The following is a 19,379-nucleotide window of genomic DNA, read 5'->3' as shown; positions in this document are numbered from 1 at the left end:
ACCAGGAAGAAGTCAAATCCCTGAATAGGCCAATAACAAGTTCTGAAATTGAGGCAGTAATAGCCTACCAACCAAAAAAAGTCCAGGACCAGACGGATTCACAGCCGAATTCTACCAGAGGTACAAAGAGGAGCTAGTAGCATTCCTTCTGAAACTATTCCAAACAATAGAAAAACAGGGAATCCTCCCTAACTCAATAGATGCAGAAAAGCATTCAACAAAATTCAACAGCCCTTCATGCTAAAAACTCTTAATAAACTAGGTATTGATGGAACATATCTCAAAATAATAAGAGCTGTTTATGACAAACCCACAGCCAATGTCATACTGAATGGGCAAAAACTGGAAGCATTCCCTTTGAAAACTGGCACAAGACAAGGATGTCCTCTCTCACCACTCCTATTCAACACAGTATTGTAAGTTCTGGCCAGGGCAATCAGGCAAGAGAAAGAAAGAAAGGGTATTCAATTAGGAAAAGAGGAAATCTTAAATGTAAGACCCAAAACCATAAAAACCCTAGAAGAAAACCTAGGCAATACCATTCAGGACATAGGCATGGGCAAGGACTTCATGACTAAAACACCAAAAGCAATGGTAACAAAAGCCAAAATAGACAAATGGGATCTCATTAAACTAAAGAGCTTCTGCACAACAAATGAAACTATCATCAGAGTGAACAAGTAACCTACAGAATGGGAGAAAATGTTTGCAATCTATCCATCTGACAAAGGGCTAATCTCTAGAATCTACATAGAACTTAAATAAATTTATAAGAAAAAAAACAAACAACCCCATCAAAAAGTGGGCAAAGGATATGAAGGACACTTCTCAAAAGAAGACATTTATGCGGCCAACAAACATATGAAAAAATGATCATCACTGGTCATTGGGGAAATGCAAATCCAAACCACAATGAGATACCATCTCACACCAGTTAGAAAGGCAATCATTAAAAAGTCAGGAAACAACAGATGCTGGAGAGAATGTGAAGAAACAGGAATGCTTTTACACTGTTGGTGGGAGTGTAAATTAGTTCAACCATTGTGGAAGACAGTGTGGTGATTCCTCAAGGATCTAGAACTAGAAATACCATTTGACCCAGAGATCCCATTACTGGGTATATACCCAAAGGGTTATAAAGCATTCTACTATGACACATGCAAACTGCAGCACTGTTCACAACAGCAAAGACTTGGAACCAACCCAAATGTCCATCAATGATAGACTGGATAAAGAAAATGTGGCATATATATGCCATGGAATAGTATGCAGCCATAAAAAAGGACGAGTTCATGTCCTTTGTAGGGACATGGATGAAGCTGGAAACCATCATTCTCAGCAAACTATCGCAAGAACAGAAAACCAAACACCGCACATTCTCACTCATAAGTGGGAGCTGAACAGTGAGAACACATAGAAAAAGGAGGGGAACATCACACACCGGGGCCTGTTGGGGGATGGGGGGCTAGGGGAGGGATAGCATTACATGTATACCAATGTAACAAACCCGCATGTTCTGCACATGTACCCCAGAACTTAAAGTATAATAAAAAATAATTTCCAGAATCTCGTATAAAAAAAGACCAAAATTTAAAATGTAGTTTATGTAAAAGATCAACAGAACTTAAAGATAATCATTGTGAGTGACTTACAGTAAAAATTCAAAAAATGAAAAAGACTAGTGTACTACAAGACTATCTTAAAAAAAAAATCACAGTTAGAGTATCAACAACTTGAATGGGAACAAGAACTCTGCAGTTTGAGATTTCTGATAGTCATGAAAAAGAAGACCTGTTGCATAAAAACCACTTGATGTAAAATGAAATGGCCAGGCTCAGGCTGGAAATAGACACAATAAAAAATCAAATCCTGGAAAAGAAATACCTAAAAGACATTGAAATTATAAAAAGAAAGCATGAAGACCTCAAAAGGCTCTAAAACAGAATGGGGAAACATCAACAAAAGCGATAGCCCATTATAGTGGACAGCTTACTGCTCTGACAGATGAGAACACAACGCTCTGTTCCAAACTGGAGAAGGAAAAACAAAGCAGGCAAAGACTGACGAAATGGAATCATACCATCGTAGACTGAATGCTGCTCTACGTGATCATGATCAAAGTCACTCAACAGAAAGAGACCAAGAGGTTGATTTCCAGGGCACGGTAGAGAAACTGTGTCATTTACAGGAAAATTTGAATTCTCATGTTCTGATTCTTTCTCAGCAACTTTCTAAAGCTGAGAGTAAGTTCCGGGGACTCGAAACTGAGCTCCGTTACATGAGAGGCTCTGAAAGAAAAGGCTTTGGTTTTTGAACACATACAAGGAGAGCTAAACCAAACAATGTCAAATGAAGGACATTGAAAAAATGTACACAAATGGCCAAGATAAAGTAGAAAAATGCACAGAAAAGCAAGTAAGATTATGTCAACTACAAAGACAAACTATGTTGCTTCAACAGCAACTGGATGATGTTCACAACAAAGCTGACAATCAAGAAAAAACAGTAATTGATATTCAAGCCAAATGTGATGCTACAGTACAAAATCTTCAGGCTGAGTACATAAAGCGCCATCTTTTGCTAGAAGAAGAATAAGATGATCAATAAAGTTAATCATTTGAAAGAAAAACAAAGTCAATATGAAAGAGAGAAAGCAGAAAGAGAAGTAGTTGTGAGACAACTTTAACAAAAACAGGGTGATGTCCTAAACAATCAACAACAAAAGTTTTGCTGGATGCTTCATTGCGCCACTGCATCCATTGAGAAAGTGAGATGCAAGATTCAAGGAAGAAATTAGGCCAGATGAGAATTCAACTTCAAGAAAAACAGTATCAACTTACAGCAACTATAAGATGTACTAAGGAGACGCAAGGCCACATACAAAAGCTCGAAACAGAAAATTCCATGTTAAGAAATACAATTAAAAAGCAAGATGGCCAAATTGAGCAGCTTCAGAAAATCCTGCGAAGTTCAATGCAGCAGTTGTTGAAAGAAAATGAAACTACAGAAACAGATGAAGCTTCTTCTGAATTTAAATCTGGATCCTCCATAGCAGAGGTCCCCAACCTGCAGGCCACGGACAGGTCTATGACCTGTCAGGAACCAGCTGCACAGCAGGAGAGTTATTGTGGATCTTCTAGATTATCTGCATGCCATGTGACTCTTATAACCAGTTTTTCATTTCTACAAAAAAACAAAACAAAACAAAAAAAAGCCTGCTTGGCTTTGGATGGGGACTGCACTATATCTATAGATTAATATGGGAAAGAATTAACATCAACAATGTTGAGTCTCTCAACTTATGAACAAGATACTTACTTAGGTCTTCTTTAATTTTTCTTAGCAATGCTTTTTAGTTATCAGTGTACAGATATTCCACAGAGTTTGTCAGGTTTATTCCCAAGAATTTTATATTTTAATGCTATTGTAAATAGTATTATTTTTAAATTTTCAATTCCTAATTCTTCTAACATAGAGAAACATAATTGATTTTTGTGTATCAATTATATATCCTGCAGTGTTGCAAAACTCACTTGCTCGTTTCAGTAACCTGGTAATGGATTTTATTTGGTTTTCTACATAGATGATAATATCTGTGAACAGACAGTTTTACTTATTTATTTTCAATCTAAAGTCCTTTTATTTTTCTCCTTCCCTCCCTCTTTCTCCCAACTCCCAATTAAAACATGATTGCAGTGGCTAGAATTTTCAGTACAATGTTGAATATAAGTGGTAAGAGCTGACCTCTCTGTCTTATTCTCAATCTTAGGGGAAAACATTCAGCCTTTCATCATTACAAAGGATGTTAGCAGAAGATATTTTAAAGATGCCCTTCAATAGGTTGAGGAAATTCTCTTGTATCCCTAGTTTGCTGAGATTATTTTTTAAATAAAGAATGGTTGTTCAATCTAAAAAAAAAAAAAAAAGGACACGGACATGGAGGGGTGAGCCTTCTAGGTGTCTTATTCCAGGTTGCTGGAGCTGCTGGAGCTCACAGTGACTAGCCGAGCCTCATATCAGTTCTAAAGAAAAGGAACCATGAGCACTCCTGACCTCCTCCATGCCCCTTCTGACACCACAGCCCTTCTGAGATCTGTCTTCAAGAGGTACCTGGGATGTGAAAGAATCCCACAAAAGCCAAAGGGGTAGCATAAAATTTCCCTTCCTGGCTGAGGACAGGTTAGGGATCTGAGCAGATGACTGGATGCTGTCAATAGCCTAGAAAGAACCTGGGAAGACTAGCTCCTCTCTCTGGCCCCGTCAGGCTTATTCACACCTCCCCAGCCTCGGAAGACAAGACTGGCAGGGCACAGTGGCTCACACCTGTAATCCCAGCACTTTGGGAGGTCGAGGCGGGTGGATCACCTGAGGTCAGGAGTTTCAGACCAGCTTGGCCAACATAGTGAAACCCTGTCTCCACTAAAAACACAAAAATTAGCACAGGCATGGTGGCGGGCACCTGTAATCCCAGCTACTTGGGAGGCTGAGGCAGGAGAATTGCTTGAACACAGGAGGCGGAGGTTGCAGTGAGCCGAGATCACGCCACTGCACTCTAGCCTGGGTGACAGAGTGAGACTCCATCTCAAAAAGAAAAGATAAAAAAAGACCAGTCAGTCTGAGTTCTTAGCCACAGCAGGACAAAGAAAGGTTCAGCAATTAGCCACAAGCAAGGAGACAACCATCAGGTCACTTCCTTTGGTTTAGTGGTGACAGAGGAGGAGCCCTAGTAGACCAGTTGGCCCTGTGCAAAGGGCAGAAAGGCAATCCACATAAATGTAATTTGTAGGATGACTCTGGAGGTCCTGGAGGGCCAGGAACACTGGCTGACAAGAGAGGATACTAATGGTGGTCAGGCAACAAGGAGGAGCTGACAGGGAACACAAGGGACAGTGAACATCCTACAGATCCAGGAAGAAGCTTCCAAAAGAGATGGGCAGGGACAGCCAGGTAGGAGATGGCTTGGCTGATGAAAATGGGGAAAACAGTCATAGGCAGTTACAGGAGGCACAACCAGAAACAGGCCAGAAAACTCTGGGTCATGAAGGAGGCTGGAGCTGTGGCTTTGGGTGGATCCAAAAACCAGTGTGGGCCTTGATTCCCTTGACTGAACAGTGGGATAACAATCCCTGCTTCCTTACAAGGCTGTCCATAAGAACCAGGTAAGATCATGGACACAAAAGCACTTTGTAGGTTAGGCATCAGGCTGATAAGAGACCACCTGCAGTTTATGGGATCCTCCCCAGTGTCCCCAGCACAGGCTGAGTGCAAACACTGGGACTATTTAAAGGTCACTGGGCAGGCGTGCCTACTTCCTGTTGGCCGCACAGCAGGGATCTGTCTTCCCACCCCACTCTCCCCTGGCCCAACGCCAGGGGAGAACGGAAAATAAAATCAGTTTAAAAGCAAACATTTATAAATAATGAAGAAAAAAAATATAGCTGAGAACAGCAGGACTTTTCACCTCTTATGGGCTCTTCTCAAAAAAGAAATAGCAGTGTTTTCTGCTGCTGCTCTGTTCTTTCCCCATCTAGTGCCAGGAGGTCATAAAGAAAGATATGTAGGGAGAGGGAGGGAGGGATGGGAAATAAAACCCAAGAGAAAAAGAGTCTTCACCTAATGTCAGAAAATACATTCCACAGTCAGGTGTAGAATCAGAACACCAAGAATGCTTAGATTCAAATTCAGAAACAGCATATACCACCAAAAAGTGCTTCTTTTCTACCTCACTCCATGGCCAGGCTCTTCAGGGGCTTGTGTAAAGCAGAGTCACTTGTTCTTAGATGCCAGAGTAAAAGCAGACTCACTCTATGCAGGACAGTGGTGATGGTTTCCACGTGAGGGACAACTGGACCCCAAAACTCTGTTCCTTACTGTTGCTCCCCTGTGATCTCTGATAGGGCTACCTTTTGCCAACTGGGAATCACTTGCAGCCAAGGGTTATCTGCTGCTGCTGAACAGGTTTGTATTCATGGGAATTCAGTGGGACAACATCCAGAGAGGAAACAGGTACATGAGGAAGATTCCACTCCACAAGATATAGAACCCACTTCTCATCCTGTGCTACTGACATTCAGGTTTGAGAATGTATTGTTGCTTCCAAAAGTAACACTCAAATGTTCGAATCACAAGCAACACATTGCTGCAAGATAAAAGGCACATGTCTGTAAGACAGAGGTTTCGAAGATAGTTACAAAACTGTCCACCAGCTTCTGTCCATAGTGCCTTCCAAAGCTTCACAAAACTGGCCATGAATTATGCAAGACACACGGCAAAACACTTCTTCACAGCATCCCTAGGAAAGAAAAGACACAAAGATGAGTGGAACGTCGTCACCCCAAAGGCACTTTAGAGGGCACCCAAAGTGGAAGCTGCAGAGTAGAAAGCACCTAGACTGAAAGATCAGACCTACACAGCATCAAACTGCAGCTTCAACATTTATTAGTAGTACTATCCTGGGAAAGTTCCTTGTCCTGTTTGAGTTTCAAATTCCTCATCTGTAAGAGGGGATGTCCCCACTTACCCCACAGTCTGATTATGGGAATAGTCATCACAATCAGAGAAAAAGATAATATAGACTATCAGAAACTAAGAAATCAGTCAGGACTGCTGTACTTCAATATCAGCCAAAATCACAGAAAGCACTGAGAGCATTAAATATTAACTGGGACCTTTCTTCATTCTAAGCAGGCAGCAGAAGGGAGCTCACTATGGGTTCTGAGCACTTATTAATATACTATATTGGCCTTATCACAGATATATACCGCTTGGAATTCAGTGTAGAGGGTGCAAGGAAGAGTTGGTCTTCAAGAAATTACTATTCTACCCAAGTAAGCACCTCCATTTCCACCACCACACCACACTGTGCAGTGTGGCACTAGGCTTCTCATACCCCAGTTCTGTTCCATGTTCTCAACTGTGCTGCACTTAAGGACACTGGGAGTCACATAAGGGAGAGAGAGGTGAATGGATGCATTTCCATGAGTAGGCACTGCATTTTAATATCAAGATGATTCCAGGGCAGCATTTCTTGAGATACACTCTGCACTGTAGTCCCAGAAGAGTCTCTGCACAAGAAGGGTTTTATGGCCACATAAGTCCCCCTCATGGCAGCTCACAATACACATAGCATATGGAAGGACCTAGCAAGCCAGGCAAAGAGGAACTTACCTAATTTTGCTTAACCTGTTTCTCAGACTTACTTGATCATAGAACTCTTTCCTTCCACAGAAACACTATTTCTGTGGAACACCATGGGAAAAGCTATTCTAGGGGAACTTACAAATAGAAGGGTGGGGCCAGGCATGGTGGTTCACACCTGTAAACCCAGCGCTTTGGGAGGCCGAGGCGGGCTGATGACTTGAGGTCAGGAGTTCGAGACCAGCCTGGTCAACATGGTGAAACCCCATCTCTACTAAAAATACAAAAAATGAGCCTGGAGTGGTGGCGTGCACATGGAGGCTGAGGCAGGAGAATGGCTTGAACCCAGGAGTTGGAGACTGAGGTGAGCTGAGTTCGGGTCACTGCACTCTAACCTGGGCCATAGAGTGAGACTCCATCTCAAAAAAAAAAAAAATAGAAGGGTGGGATCTAGCTCTGTGATTCCCTCCCTACTAGAGAAGTAATTCATTTGCTCAGCACAAGAAACTCACTATCTCAAATAAAATTTCATCATTCTATCAATCACTTGTACATAAATTTTATACATGCCAATCCAGATCAAGCCTGAAGCTCTAATGAATGACTCCAAGCAAGTTTCACGAATGACACCTGTGCAACTGCATTGGTCCCATACTTAGAAGGGTTCACATTGGGTTTAATGCCTTGATTTGATGATGTTGCCATCTTGAAATTCATAATCTTTTTTTTTTGAGACAGAGTCTCGCTCAGTTGCCGAGGCTGGAGTGCAATGGTGCAATCTCAGCTCACTGCAACCTCCACCTCCCAGGTTCAAGAGATTCTCCTGCTTCAGCCTCCTGAGTAGCTGGGATTACAGATGCAGGCCACCATGCCTGGCTAATTTTGGTATTTTTAGTAGAGACAGGATTTCACCACATTGGTCAAGCTGGTCTTGAACTCCTGACCTCAGGTGATTCACCTGCCTCGGCTTCCCAAAGTGCTGGGATTACAGGCATGAGCCACCGCGCCCGGCCTGTGATTTTTGAACAAGAAGCTCACATTTTTATTTTGCACTGGACCCTGAAAATTATGTAGCTGGTTCAGGGACCAAGAAATATTCAAATGTTGGCAGGCTGATCAGTATCTCATTGGATCCTCAGTTATGATGGACTCTGGCTTACTTCACATAAAAATCTAGCTTCCCAGGACATCCCTGCCCATATTCTTCTCAGAAAAGCCACCAGGCCCCAAAACCAACCAGGTCTGCATGGAGTATTTCATAACTGTTACCCTCCTAGAATTTATCAGTGAAGCCACTCAGCTACCTTTCACTTGAAACGCTTAACTTCGCATCCAATCAATCACTCCTCAGCACTTTCAAATCACTATCAGCAACAGTCTTGGAATTTGTTAAGACATAAGATTGCTCTTCCTCCTTCCCAAGTCATGCATAATTTTTCATTTCCTCAGTACAGTTTGTTTTTTTTTTTTTTTTTGAGACAGAGTCTCGCTCTGTCACCCAGGCTGGAGTGCAGTGGCGTGATCTTGGCTCACTGCAAGCTCCACCTCCCAGGTTCACACCATTCTCCAGCCTCAGCCTCCCGAGTAGCTGGGACTACAGGCGCCTGCCACCACGCCCAGCTAATTTTTTTGTATTTTCAGTAGAGACGGGGTTTCACCGTGTTAGCCAGTATGGTCTCGATCTCCTGACCACGTGATCTGCCCGCCTTGGCCTCCCAAAGTGCTGGGATTACAGGTGTGAGCCACTGCACCCGGCCCAGTACAGTTTTTTTAAAAAGCTTGTTTTTAATTAACAGGTAATGATAAAAAAAGAATAGAAGTTAAATAGTTGCATTAGAACAAAGTCAGAGGCAAAGATCATGCAGCTAATTTTGAGAGGTTCATCACTGAAAGTGCTTAAAGAGGTTTGGAGTATTAGAATTTCAGAGTAAAAGAGGCCTCTGGAGATGATCTAGACCAACTCAGTCTACTTATCAACGCTTTGAGGCCAGAGGGGTCAAGAGAGTTGCTTGAGGTCACACTGCTAGTTAGGAAGCCCTGGTACTGCTTACTCTCCATTTACAAACTCTTGTGAAACTTTTCCAGCAGTGGGATACTGCAAGAAGCACGAATTGAGATCCCTCCATATCTTACTCAGTGATATTAAATGACATTCACCTTTATTAAAAAAAAAAACCCTACTCAAAGCTACAGGTTAAAAGAGTAACAATGTGCATATATGCACCATATATAAGAGCAGAATGTTCATAGCATTGGAAATTGATGTACCTGGGTAAATATCCATCATTAGCTGTATAATTAGAGTGGGTGGTGGAGTGACCTTTAACTTACTTAAATGAGATGTATAGTATTTGTCTACTTGGCTCAAAAGACTTCAGTAAAGATAAATAAAATAGGATGTACTCTCTGAAAGCAGACTCTAAATTAAAATGAATGACAGAAATCATATTTCCAAATACACAATCTTACCTTGCAAATGGTATGAAGGAAAGGCTATACCTATAATGAAAAACAAAACAAAGGGTCAAATGAGATGAAGGGAGTAGCAGATTATCCAGTGGAATGGGCTTCTGAGCTTTAAGCGTACCTGCATTGATTTATCCAGACCCTCTCCCATCCTCAGCCTGGGGGTGAGCATGTGCACACAAAGGCCCACGCATATATATGTATGTGTACCCAAACACACACACTATGGCCACGTACAGACAGGCAGCCACAGAAGAAGGGCAAAAGTTCATGTGGCGATAACCCCTATGACCTCAGCCTCACTGCAGTACTGCTATAACCTTGAGCTAGCAGCAGTCGCCTAAAACAGTCAGATTTCAGATACCCGGATGGCACAGAAACTCTATTCTGAAAAAGTACCAAATAAAACCCAGAATAGTTGAACCGCCCCCTTTTTTTGAGACAGGGTCGTGCTCTGTCACCTAGGCTGCTGGAATATAGTGGCTCAATCATACCTCACTGCAGCCTTGAATTCCTAGGCTCAAGCTTAGGAGGCTCAAGCAATCCCCCTGCCTCAGCCTCCAGAATTGCTGGGACTAAGTATGTGCCACCATGTCCAGCTAATTTTTTAATTTTTTTTTTTTTTTTTTTTTGCAGAGACCAGGTCTTGCTACGCTGTCCAGGCTAGTCTCAAACTCCTGGCTTCAAGCAATCCTCCCACCTCAGCCTCCCAAAGTCTTGGCATTACAGTGTGAGCCACCCATACCTGGCACAGTTGAACTCCTAACATTTTATAAAGTCTAAACAGAATTTAACTTCTACCCAACTGGGATAAATTTTCTGCTCTGCTCCTATTAATTTTAAAAGAAGAGAAAAGAGAATAAAAAAGAAGAAAAAAAAATGCTACCAACTACTCTATGGGTGAAAATGTAGTATGTCCAAAGGTATCTTGGTAAATCCCAGTTAGCTCAGCCCTGTTGCTTAGAAGGGAACCATATACAAGGAAGAGGCTCCAGAACTCTAAAGAACCAGGCACTGTGTGTCAGGCAGGCTGTAAGCTGGTCAGCCCTTAGAAAAGCAAACAGTCAGAACACGTCAGTGTCGAAGGGAATATCACCATTCAGCTGAACCCATGTGAATGCTGAACCTTTGAAACTGGATTCAAAATCAGTCTATAAGCAAAGCAAGGTGTGTGTATATGGGTACCAATTTCTACCCTAGAAGAAAATCAAAATATAAACAGTCTAGCACTCAAATGTGCATTTAAACACACACACACACAAAAACACCACCATCCTTCTCCATACCTTATACTTACCATGTACAGAAGCTCATTTACTTGTCAACATAGTAAATTCCAAAAGGCAATTTGAAACTATATTTATTCAAAAGTCCAAAATTGCTAAAGGGAGGGTTGGGAGTTAAGCTTACAGTCTTAAGATTCATTTCTACCAAATAGGAGTTAAACCAATTCTTGGGAACTTTAAAATGTCCAGAATCCTGTTTTCTTTGCATTGTAACAAACATTTTTTTCAAAAATAGGTGAGTCACATCTATATTCAAACTGTTCTGGCAGATACCACCCCTTGATATACTTTGAAAGAACTACAGAAATGTCTTGGAACCTACAGATTCCACGTGTGCCACCACCCCCTCACTCTGATGTCGTATAGGCTTGAAAGGACGAAGAACCTATAGCCCCATTCATGGTTTCACAAAATGTCTCCAGCGTCCCTTTTACTATGCTTGGCTCTGGAGTTACAATTTCCTGCTCTTCAGCTGAATTACCAAAAATCAACAGGCCTCTAAGCACATACGCAGATCTTACAGCCCACAGACACACGTTTTTCCATTTCGTCAGTGACTGTTCCTCATCTCCTGCTGACAATTCACTCTTTGTCCTTCTGTTAAATGATTCATTCTATCACAAATGTAACACTCATTATTTTTCTTACCGCTTTCCGTTTTTGTTAACCTCTATTGGACTCACAAGCCTTTTTAACATCCCTTATAATACTTTTATTGTCCTTGCACTTACCAGACATGAGTGGTTTAATAACATTTGTAACATCTCAAAAATCAACCATTAGTTCAGCAAAAAACACAGCAGGCAAGCAGCCTCCTGTGACCACTCAAGACCACTAATGCCATCTATTGGCAGTGGGCTGGGTTGATGGGCATTTGCTCTGGAGCCTGACTTCACTTTCATCAATGAGAATCCTTAAATTAAAGAGCTTCTGTGTTTTCTTAATTCTCCCACCCACAATATGTGAGTTTTATCTCCTTCGGCTACATTAGTCAGTAGGCTATGTGGGAGGGGATTGTTTAAAAGGTTACTTACCATGTCAGTGCCAAAGACTGCAAAATGCAGAAGATAAGTGCAAGTCCCTTGTTATGCCACTGGAAAAATAATAATATGGTTATAGGAGAGTGTGAGACAAGGGGCAAAAGCCAAAATGGTTAAGAAAAATTAAAATATACATTTACCCAAAAGGCAGAACACAGGGTAAGTGCAAAACACAACTAAAGGGAGAAAGGAAACATTAATTAATGACAATAACATGGCAGGAAAAAAAAAAAAAACTCAAAACTTGTTATTCTTGACAAACACACAATACTTATGCATCCTTCATCTCAAAGCAGTTAACCCACCTGAGCACCCATGTTTGGCAGAACAGTTAAAAATCTCCACGAAATCAAACTAGCCAATAAAGATTCACATAGCTTAAAAAGAGAAAGATGTTCTTTTACTTTCAAGTTTTCCCAGAACCTCTGCCCACCAAACAAATCACATTTCAGGCCCACCCATTCATCTGTCCATCCATCTTTTCATTCGAATGCACTAAAGTAAGCTTAACACAAATCTATTTTACCTCCTACCGAATGCTAGTCTCTGCAGCTGAAAGCACATGCAAGGACAAAGGTTAACATGAGATATCAATCTCACAGTCAGCATGCCAGTTATTTGTTTACCTATCACCTAACACTTTCCCTCAGGCCATTCTTAGAAAGCTCTTTCTACAGGAGACTTGTCCAGGCCGTGGACATCTGAGGCTGGCCAAGGACAACTGGTGCTAGAGCAGTTAGCCATGCCTTTCCTCTCCATCCTTCTATAACAGTAACTACTCAAATATGTCCTAAACATACTCTGTGTCCAGCATTGTGCCCAATACTCTAAAAGGACACAAAATAAATAGTTAATGTGGTCACAGCTTTTGAGAACTCACCTATTTGAACAAATGAGATTACACAAATGAAACTAAAAATAAAAGTATGTTCATCAAGTTCCAAATGTTGTAATAGTTGTAAAAGTCCAGAGAATGCAGGTCTGGGATGATTTTGACAACCACAGGGAAGAAAATAGGCCAAAAATGAGAGGCATTTGGGGTCAATGGGACAGGAAGCTACAACAAAGCTGAAGACAATGTTGTCAGAGCAGGGTACAAGGATGACAGGCCATATGGAGGCCATTCCCACTTTGGGGAGACTGACGAAAAACAGTAATAAGTCCCCAAGTCAGATAATGAGGAATAAAGAGGCCATTCTAGAAGGCAGGACACCCACCCTAGAGAATGAGTCGTGTGTTTCCGAGTTACTTCCTCTAAGCCCTGCCTGTGTGTGGCTTCAACAGTCAGCAGGAAGGTGTCTGAGCTCCCTTACTACCACCATACCACTCTGGCTAATCTGACAAGCAATGCCCTCTAGAGGTGCTTTTCAGAACCGGTAGCACCTTGACACCCACTGAAACACAAAGTAGGGGAGGAGGGGATCGCGGCATTAGGTAGAGTGTTCCCTTCTGCCACATGGTTATAGGAATAAGTTAATACGTCAAGCTGAACGGAAAAAGAGAAGAGGTCCTTAGGTTTAAAAGGAAAAAAATCTTATACAACAGAAATAAAAACTCCCATTTGAGAAGTCCAGCTAAAAAGCAGACCTTACCAGCACCATGATAGTTGCAATCAAACGTGTAGGCTCAAACATTCGCTTCAGCTGTTTCACTGGTCCCATGAGGAAGATGGTACTAAAAGGCAAATACACCCACACAAGCCATTCAGAACAGAACTGCACTAGGCACACTGAGGCGCCTCCCCAAGATTTCCTGCGGCAACAGTAGCTAACATTTGAAAAGCTCTTATTCTGTGGAAGGCACTGTGCTGAAGGGCTTTTGTACATTATTCTCATTTAATCCATCAACAACCAGCCCATAAAGTAGGAACAATTACCACACAGAGCCCACAGAGTTACTTTATCCAAGGCCACCCAACTAGGGAATGATAGACCCAGGCTGTAAATGCATGTGGGTGTGACTGTAGAATCATATCATACCACTAGGTTAGATAAGCCTTCTCCTTGAGAGGTGCTACCTTGCCTCCCTGACAATACCTGCTCATGGAAACAAACAAGGCTCGGGAAGTTTAACGAAAAACCATACCTTACAGGCTTAGGTAGATTACGTTAAAAAGTAGAGCATTTCATTTTCTTTCATAATCTTCAGGGAATAATTCTAATGAGGATGATATCATCATGGGTTATTTGTTGAATGTTTGCTAAATGCCAGATATTACATATATTACCTCATTTCCTCTCAACAATTTTGTGAGTTATGTATTACACTTATTTTAGAGATGAGAAAATCACACAGCTACCAAAGAGCTGGTACTTGACTCTATAGCTATTGGATTCCAAAGCTCTAAAAAGACAGTCCCAGCATGCTTGGGTTTTTTGTCTGTTTGTTTGTTTGTTTGTTTTGAGATGGAGTCTTGCTCTGTCGCCAGGCTGGAGTGCAGTGATGTGATCTCGGCTCACTGCAACCTCCGCCTCCCAGGTTCAAGTGATTCTCCTGCCTCAGCTTCCAGAGTAGCTGGGACTACAGGCACACGCCACCACATCCAGCTAATTTTTGTATTTTTAGTAGAGACAGGGTTTCACCATGTTGGCCAGGATGGTCTCAATCTCTTGACCTCGTGATCCGCCCACCTCGGCCTCCCAAAGTGCTGGGATTATAGGCGTGAGCCACTGCGCCTGGTCCCCAGCATGCTTTCTGTATGAAGGAGAGACTGCTAGCAAGAATAATCACAGATGAAGCAGACTGTCATGTCTAACACATCAACTTGGCGTGAGCTACCACACTCGGCCAATAAGTCTTCCTCTCTTTGAAGTGCCATTAAGTTGCAAGGCTTCACTCTCAAGTGCCCCAACTAAAAGAACACTTCTTTAACCTACACCGAATAAGAAGCAACAGTCAAGGCTGGTCCTAAAAATTAAACACAGCATATACACAAAACTATAACAGACTACAGGCAAAGACACAAACTCCCAAATACCCTGAAAATAACAATTTGCTCCCTTTATTATTTCCCTATACAGTGCTATGAAGAATCCAGCCCATAGGGATTTGCTAAAGAGCTCTTCTGGACTAAGCAACACACCCATATATTTATGCTCAGTCTAGACTATACAATGTAACTTACACTGTCTGCCCAAAACAACCCCCAACCAAAAGTTAGTATTGGAGAAAGCTTTAGAGGCAACAAAAGACATCTCTAAGGGTCAGCATTTTACTGTCATAAGCACTAATAAATTAAGCTTTAAGCAGGTGGCCAGAATCAGGCACTCAATCATTTAATTAACATCCCCCATTTCCAGCCAGACTCAGAGCTAAGTTTGGGTACAACTGGGGACAAATAAGATACATGTGCAGCCCTTATCAAGTGGCTTACAGACCTAACAAGTCAGTGTAGTAAAACGCTACCTGCACTGGCACATAAATATAGATGGAATACTGAGAGCCCAAAGGAAGAGGTCATCAATTCTGGAGAGGAGGAGGTAATCAGGAAAAGCTTCATAGAAGAGGTGGCTTTTGAGCCAAGTCTTAACAAATGAGCAAGAATCTACCAAACCAGGGCAGCTACAGATAGGGCAGCATTCCAGAAGGAGAAAACAACCTAACAAGGGCACAATGACATTTTGGGAAATACAAGAAGTTCAGCCTGGCTGGGAAGCACACTGGGTAGGGAATGGGACAATGGTGAAGCCAGATCTCAAAGAGGCTTGACTGTATGCATGTTGAGGAATTTGGACTTCATCTGTAGAGACAAAACAGGGAGCCACTCGAGGGGGCTAAGTAGGGTTATAAATGAATGGCTCTACAGCGCAGTGGAAAATGGCCTGGAGAGGGGCAATGGAGGAGACAGAGAGACCCAGTAGAGGCATCTTGTTCAGGTAAGGGTGATACAGGCCAAAGCTAAGACAAGCTCAGATATCACCTTCTCTAGGAAGCCCTCTGTGACTCAGGTCATGTCAGCTGCCCCTCCTTGAGCATCTCTTTCCATATCTTGTTATATCATGAGTTATATGTCTGCCTGGCAGGGACCAAACTGGACTTGTCTTTGTATCCTCTGAGCCCAGCACAGAGTGTGATCAATGCTTACCCACTGAGCATACAAGTCAGTCAGTGAAGCATAAACGGTCATGGGGACACAGAGGAAGGAGCCAGTAAGACAGGGATACATCAAGCCCTGGTGAGCAATCATGGAGGGGAGACTTGGACCCCCAGGACTCTGAAGCCATTTACAGAGACACAAGGGAAGGGAAAAGGGGGAAAAAAGATGCCTGAGTTCAGGTTCCTGCAGGTCATCCAGGTAGAGGCCAGGCCAGTGCTCCCAGCTGGAGAGGGTGGAGTTGTTAGCACCAGTGTGATTGAAGCATCAGTGTGAAAGCTTGACCTGGAAAGTCTGTGCATTCACAACATGCAGAATGGGCTGCCCACCTCCAGGAAGCGCTCAGATGCTCTGCCCACATGAGCTGCTACTCAGGTCTGGGAAGGTCTGACACTTAATAAAAACGAGTTTCCCTTATGGCCACTGGAGTGATGAGCCCTTTGAAAACCATCAACTCAATCTCTGACAGCAGTAAGAATACAGCAAGCAGAAGGACTGGGTTGTAAACCCTGGAGAAATCACTGAACTGCTCTGTGCTGCAGTTCCTGAACATGTAAAATCACAATGGCAACACAGTTGCTGCTTTCTCCCAGGTGTTTCAAACTAAGAGATAAAATATTGTCAAATAATAAGATATGAATGTGAGATGATCTAACTATTTCTCTCCAAATCCCTTACAACTACTGGAGCCTCTTCTTTCACCTCCCTCAAGGGCAACCAAAATCCATTTTCCCATCTAATGATTAGCTAAGATTGGATTTTAAAAAAAGTTACCTCCCAATTGATGCGATATTACCAAAGGTATAAAACACTGCGAAGAGGTGTAATCCCTTCCTGGGCACCCACAGCAGAAGAGTACCCTAGAATTTAAAGCACAGTGTTTGCACATGAGCAACCCCTCCCACCTGGCCACACAAGCAGAGCTCACAGAGGAAGCCCTGAGGAGGCCATTTCCCTCCCCACCTCCCTGATTCCCCTCTCCTCTCATCCATGCATTTTAGTGAAGGGCAAAAGGGGAAAGGAGGTGGACAAAAGGGGGAATATATAGCAAAGACAGGTAGGAGGAAAAGACAGAGGAGGGAGGGAAATCTTACCAGCACTGAGCAGAGAATTCCTATAGCAAAACACGCAATGAAGCCTTTTATCCTGGTCCCCCAGCTTAATGAAGATGCCTCAACAACCTAAAATTGAAAAACAAAATACATATACACACACATTTACTAAAAACAAAGCAAGCACATAATTAAATCTAGAAAGTGTTAAGTTGTACTAGGGAAGGCAAGGAGCACAGAATCCTACACACTCAGGCGATGGGAGTCATCAAATCCAGACTTTATCACAGCTATAAAGTTATGATGCAGATATGAATCTCCTCTCCAGCAGCTGACAGCTGTGCCTCCCGCTGAACATCTTCAGAGGCAGAAACTCTTTGCCTCGAGCACAATCCATTTCATGAACAGGAAGGCGAGACAGCCAATCCTAGAGTAGCCCAGAGCCTTCCCGCAACCCAAGCAAGATAAGGACCACACCTGGAAAGGCATGAGTCTACCTGGGACCCTCCACCAGGCAGGGTCCCAGGAAATAAGGAAAAGATGAGGGGACGGCACTCAAGCAGCTGCTCCACTGGTCATCCTCTCCTACGTCAACTCTCACCCGCATTATTTACTCTTGGTTCAGATGTTGTACTTACAGGGTGCCAGCATCAGTCAATTCATCCAAGTGCGAGACAGATCCTGGTTAATTAATTACTGTCCTGCTCATCCTGATTCTTTGCCATCATGATTAATCCCTTCCTGGAGCAAAGTTCAGGAGAAGCCAGGAGTTCCAAAAACACTATTGAAATAGGACAGCCTGTGAGTAGCTCCCAGTGGTTCTTTTCCCATGTCAAAAATGACAACAGCCGGGCACAGTGGCTCATGCCTGTAATCCCAGCACTTTGGGAGGCCTGAGGTCAGGAGTTCGAGACCAGCCTGACCAACATGGTGAAACCGTGTCTCTACTAAAAATACAAAAAATTAGCCAGGTGTGGTGGTACATGCCTGTAATCCCAGCTACTTGGGAGGCTGAGGCAGAAGAATTGCTTGAACCTGGCAGGTGGAGGTTGCAGTGAGCCGAGGTTGTACATTGTACTCCAGCCTGGGCAACAAGAATATAACTCTTGTTGTCTCGAAAAAAAGTGACAACAAAGTCTCTGCACTGGTGACCCTGCTAGTCTGTCCACCTGATGCAAGTGGGAATAGTTGTTCCAAGCTGGACAAAGACAGCTGCCAGTGAGAGACCAACACCACACAGGGCAGCTAGGCCATGTATATTCACACAGGGCTCACCTTGTATGGCCAGCATGGTCTCCATCTAGCAATGTGGTCAAAGTTCCCTACCATATTTCCACCGGGCTGATGGAAGAAGGTAGATAGTGGCACAGAGTCAAGAGTCATTAGACTGGCAACTCCCTCAGCCTTGACTACCCCCAGCTCAGGGATCTGTTTTCAACCCTGTCTCCAGAGTTCCTGTCAAACCAGAAGCTTGAAAAGAACGATGAGAGGCTCCCCTCAGGTGTGGCACGTATTGCCAAAGACTACATTAATCTCCACTCAGGAGAAAGGTATTTAGGTCAGGTTATACATTCATACATATTGGAACTGAGCCCATGACCCTGCACAGAAGGCACAAATTAGGGATGATAACAGGTAGCAGGGCCCCAGTGTTAAGACCTGACAGATGAGCCACCTGGTTTTATGCTGAGGTAAACCTCTCCTAGAGGAGTCTGGTTTCCCAAACCCCCTTGGACTCCAAAATGAGCCATGTGATGATGCTCTGGTAGCAGGCTTTACAAGGCCCCAGACAATCTAGTCAGGCTACTTCTGACTAAAGCATTTAACGGCTCACCAGTCTCATTTGAGTGGTACCTAAAATGAGAAGGTACCACTCTTCCTACTCATGCAAGAACCAAGAACTTACCTTGCCAAGGCGAGAAAAGAACTAGCTGAGGTGGGAAGAAAATCGGCCTGGCTTGTTCATAGGAAGAAGAGTGGTAGTGGGATTGGCCTGGCTTGTTCACAGAAAGAAGAGCGTAGTGGGATTGGCCTGGCTTGTCTGTAGGAAGAAGAGTGGTAGTAGGACTGTCCTGGCTTGTTCATAGGAAGATTGTAGGATTGGACTGGCTTGTCTACAGCAAGAAGAGTGGCAGTAAGATTGGACTGGATGGTTCCCTGAGCACTACATGTCATCAACAGGGATACTTTAAAAGATTCAACCTTTCTATGGTAAGAGGATAAACCATAAGGTTAAGAATGAAATCTGAATTGGCTTTGACATCTAGATTGCTAAATAACCTCAACAGAATAGTGAGATTCCAGC

General features: G+C 43.0%; 1 protein-coding gene and 1 pseudogene across 2 annotated transcripts; one reads left to right on the top strand and one right to left on the bottom strand.

The window, feature by feature from the left end:
• Positions 1–1,365: 1,365 nt before the first annotated feature.
• LOC105505550 lies at positions 1,366–3,194 on the top strand (annotated as a pseudogene). Its single transcript, XR_001000764.1, has one exon. The product of XR_001000764.1 is annotated as an ankyrin repeat domain-containing protein 36B-like (transcript).
• Positions 3,195–5,610: 2,416 nt separating this feature from the next.
• SFT2D2 (SFT2 domain containing 2) lies at positions 5,611–17,205 on the bottom strand. Its single transcript, XM_011933415.1, has 6 exons — positions 17,117–17,205; positions 13,522–13,603; positions 12,070–12,105; positions 11,924–11,982; positions 9,607–9,636; positions 5,611–6,292 (listed from the first exon to the last, which is right to left on the bottom strand). Exons 2-6 carry the CDS (start codon positions 13,588–13,590, stop codon positions 6,253–6,255), a joined length of 234 nt encoding a protein of 77 aa, XP_011788805.1. The 5' UTR covers positions 13,591–13,603; positions 17,117–17,205; the 3' UTR covers positions 5,611–6,252.
• Between the last annotated feature and the right edge of the window lie 2,174 nt (positions 17,206–19,379).

Source organism: Colobus angolensis, unplaced genomic scaffold (assembly GCF_000951035.1).
Source record: "Colobus angolensis palliatus isolate OR3802 unplaced genomic scaffold, Cang.pa_1.0 Scaffold126, whole genome shotgun sequence".
NCBI classification, from domain to species: Eukaryota; Metazoa; Chordata; class Mammalia; order Primates; family Cercopithecidae; genus Colobus; species Colobus angolensis.
The sequence above is the reverse complement of the archived record's forward strand: the minus strand, read 5'-3'. Positions and strand labels throughout refer to the sequence as shown.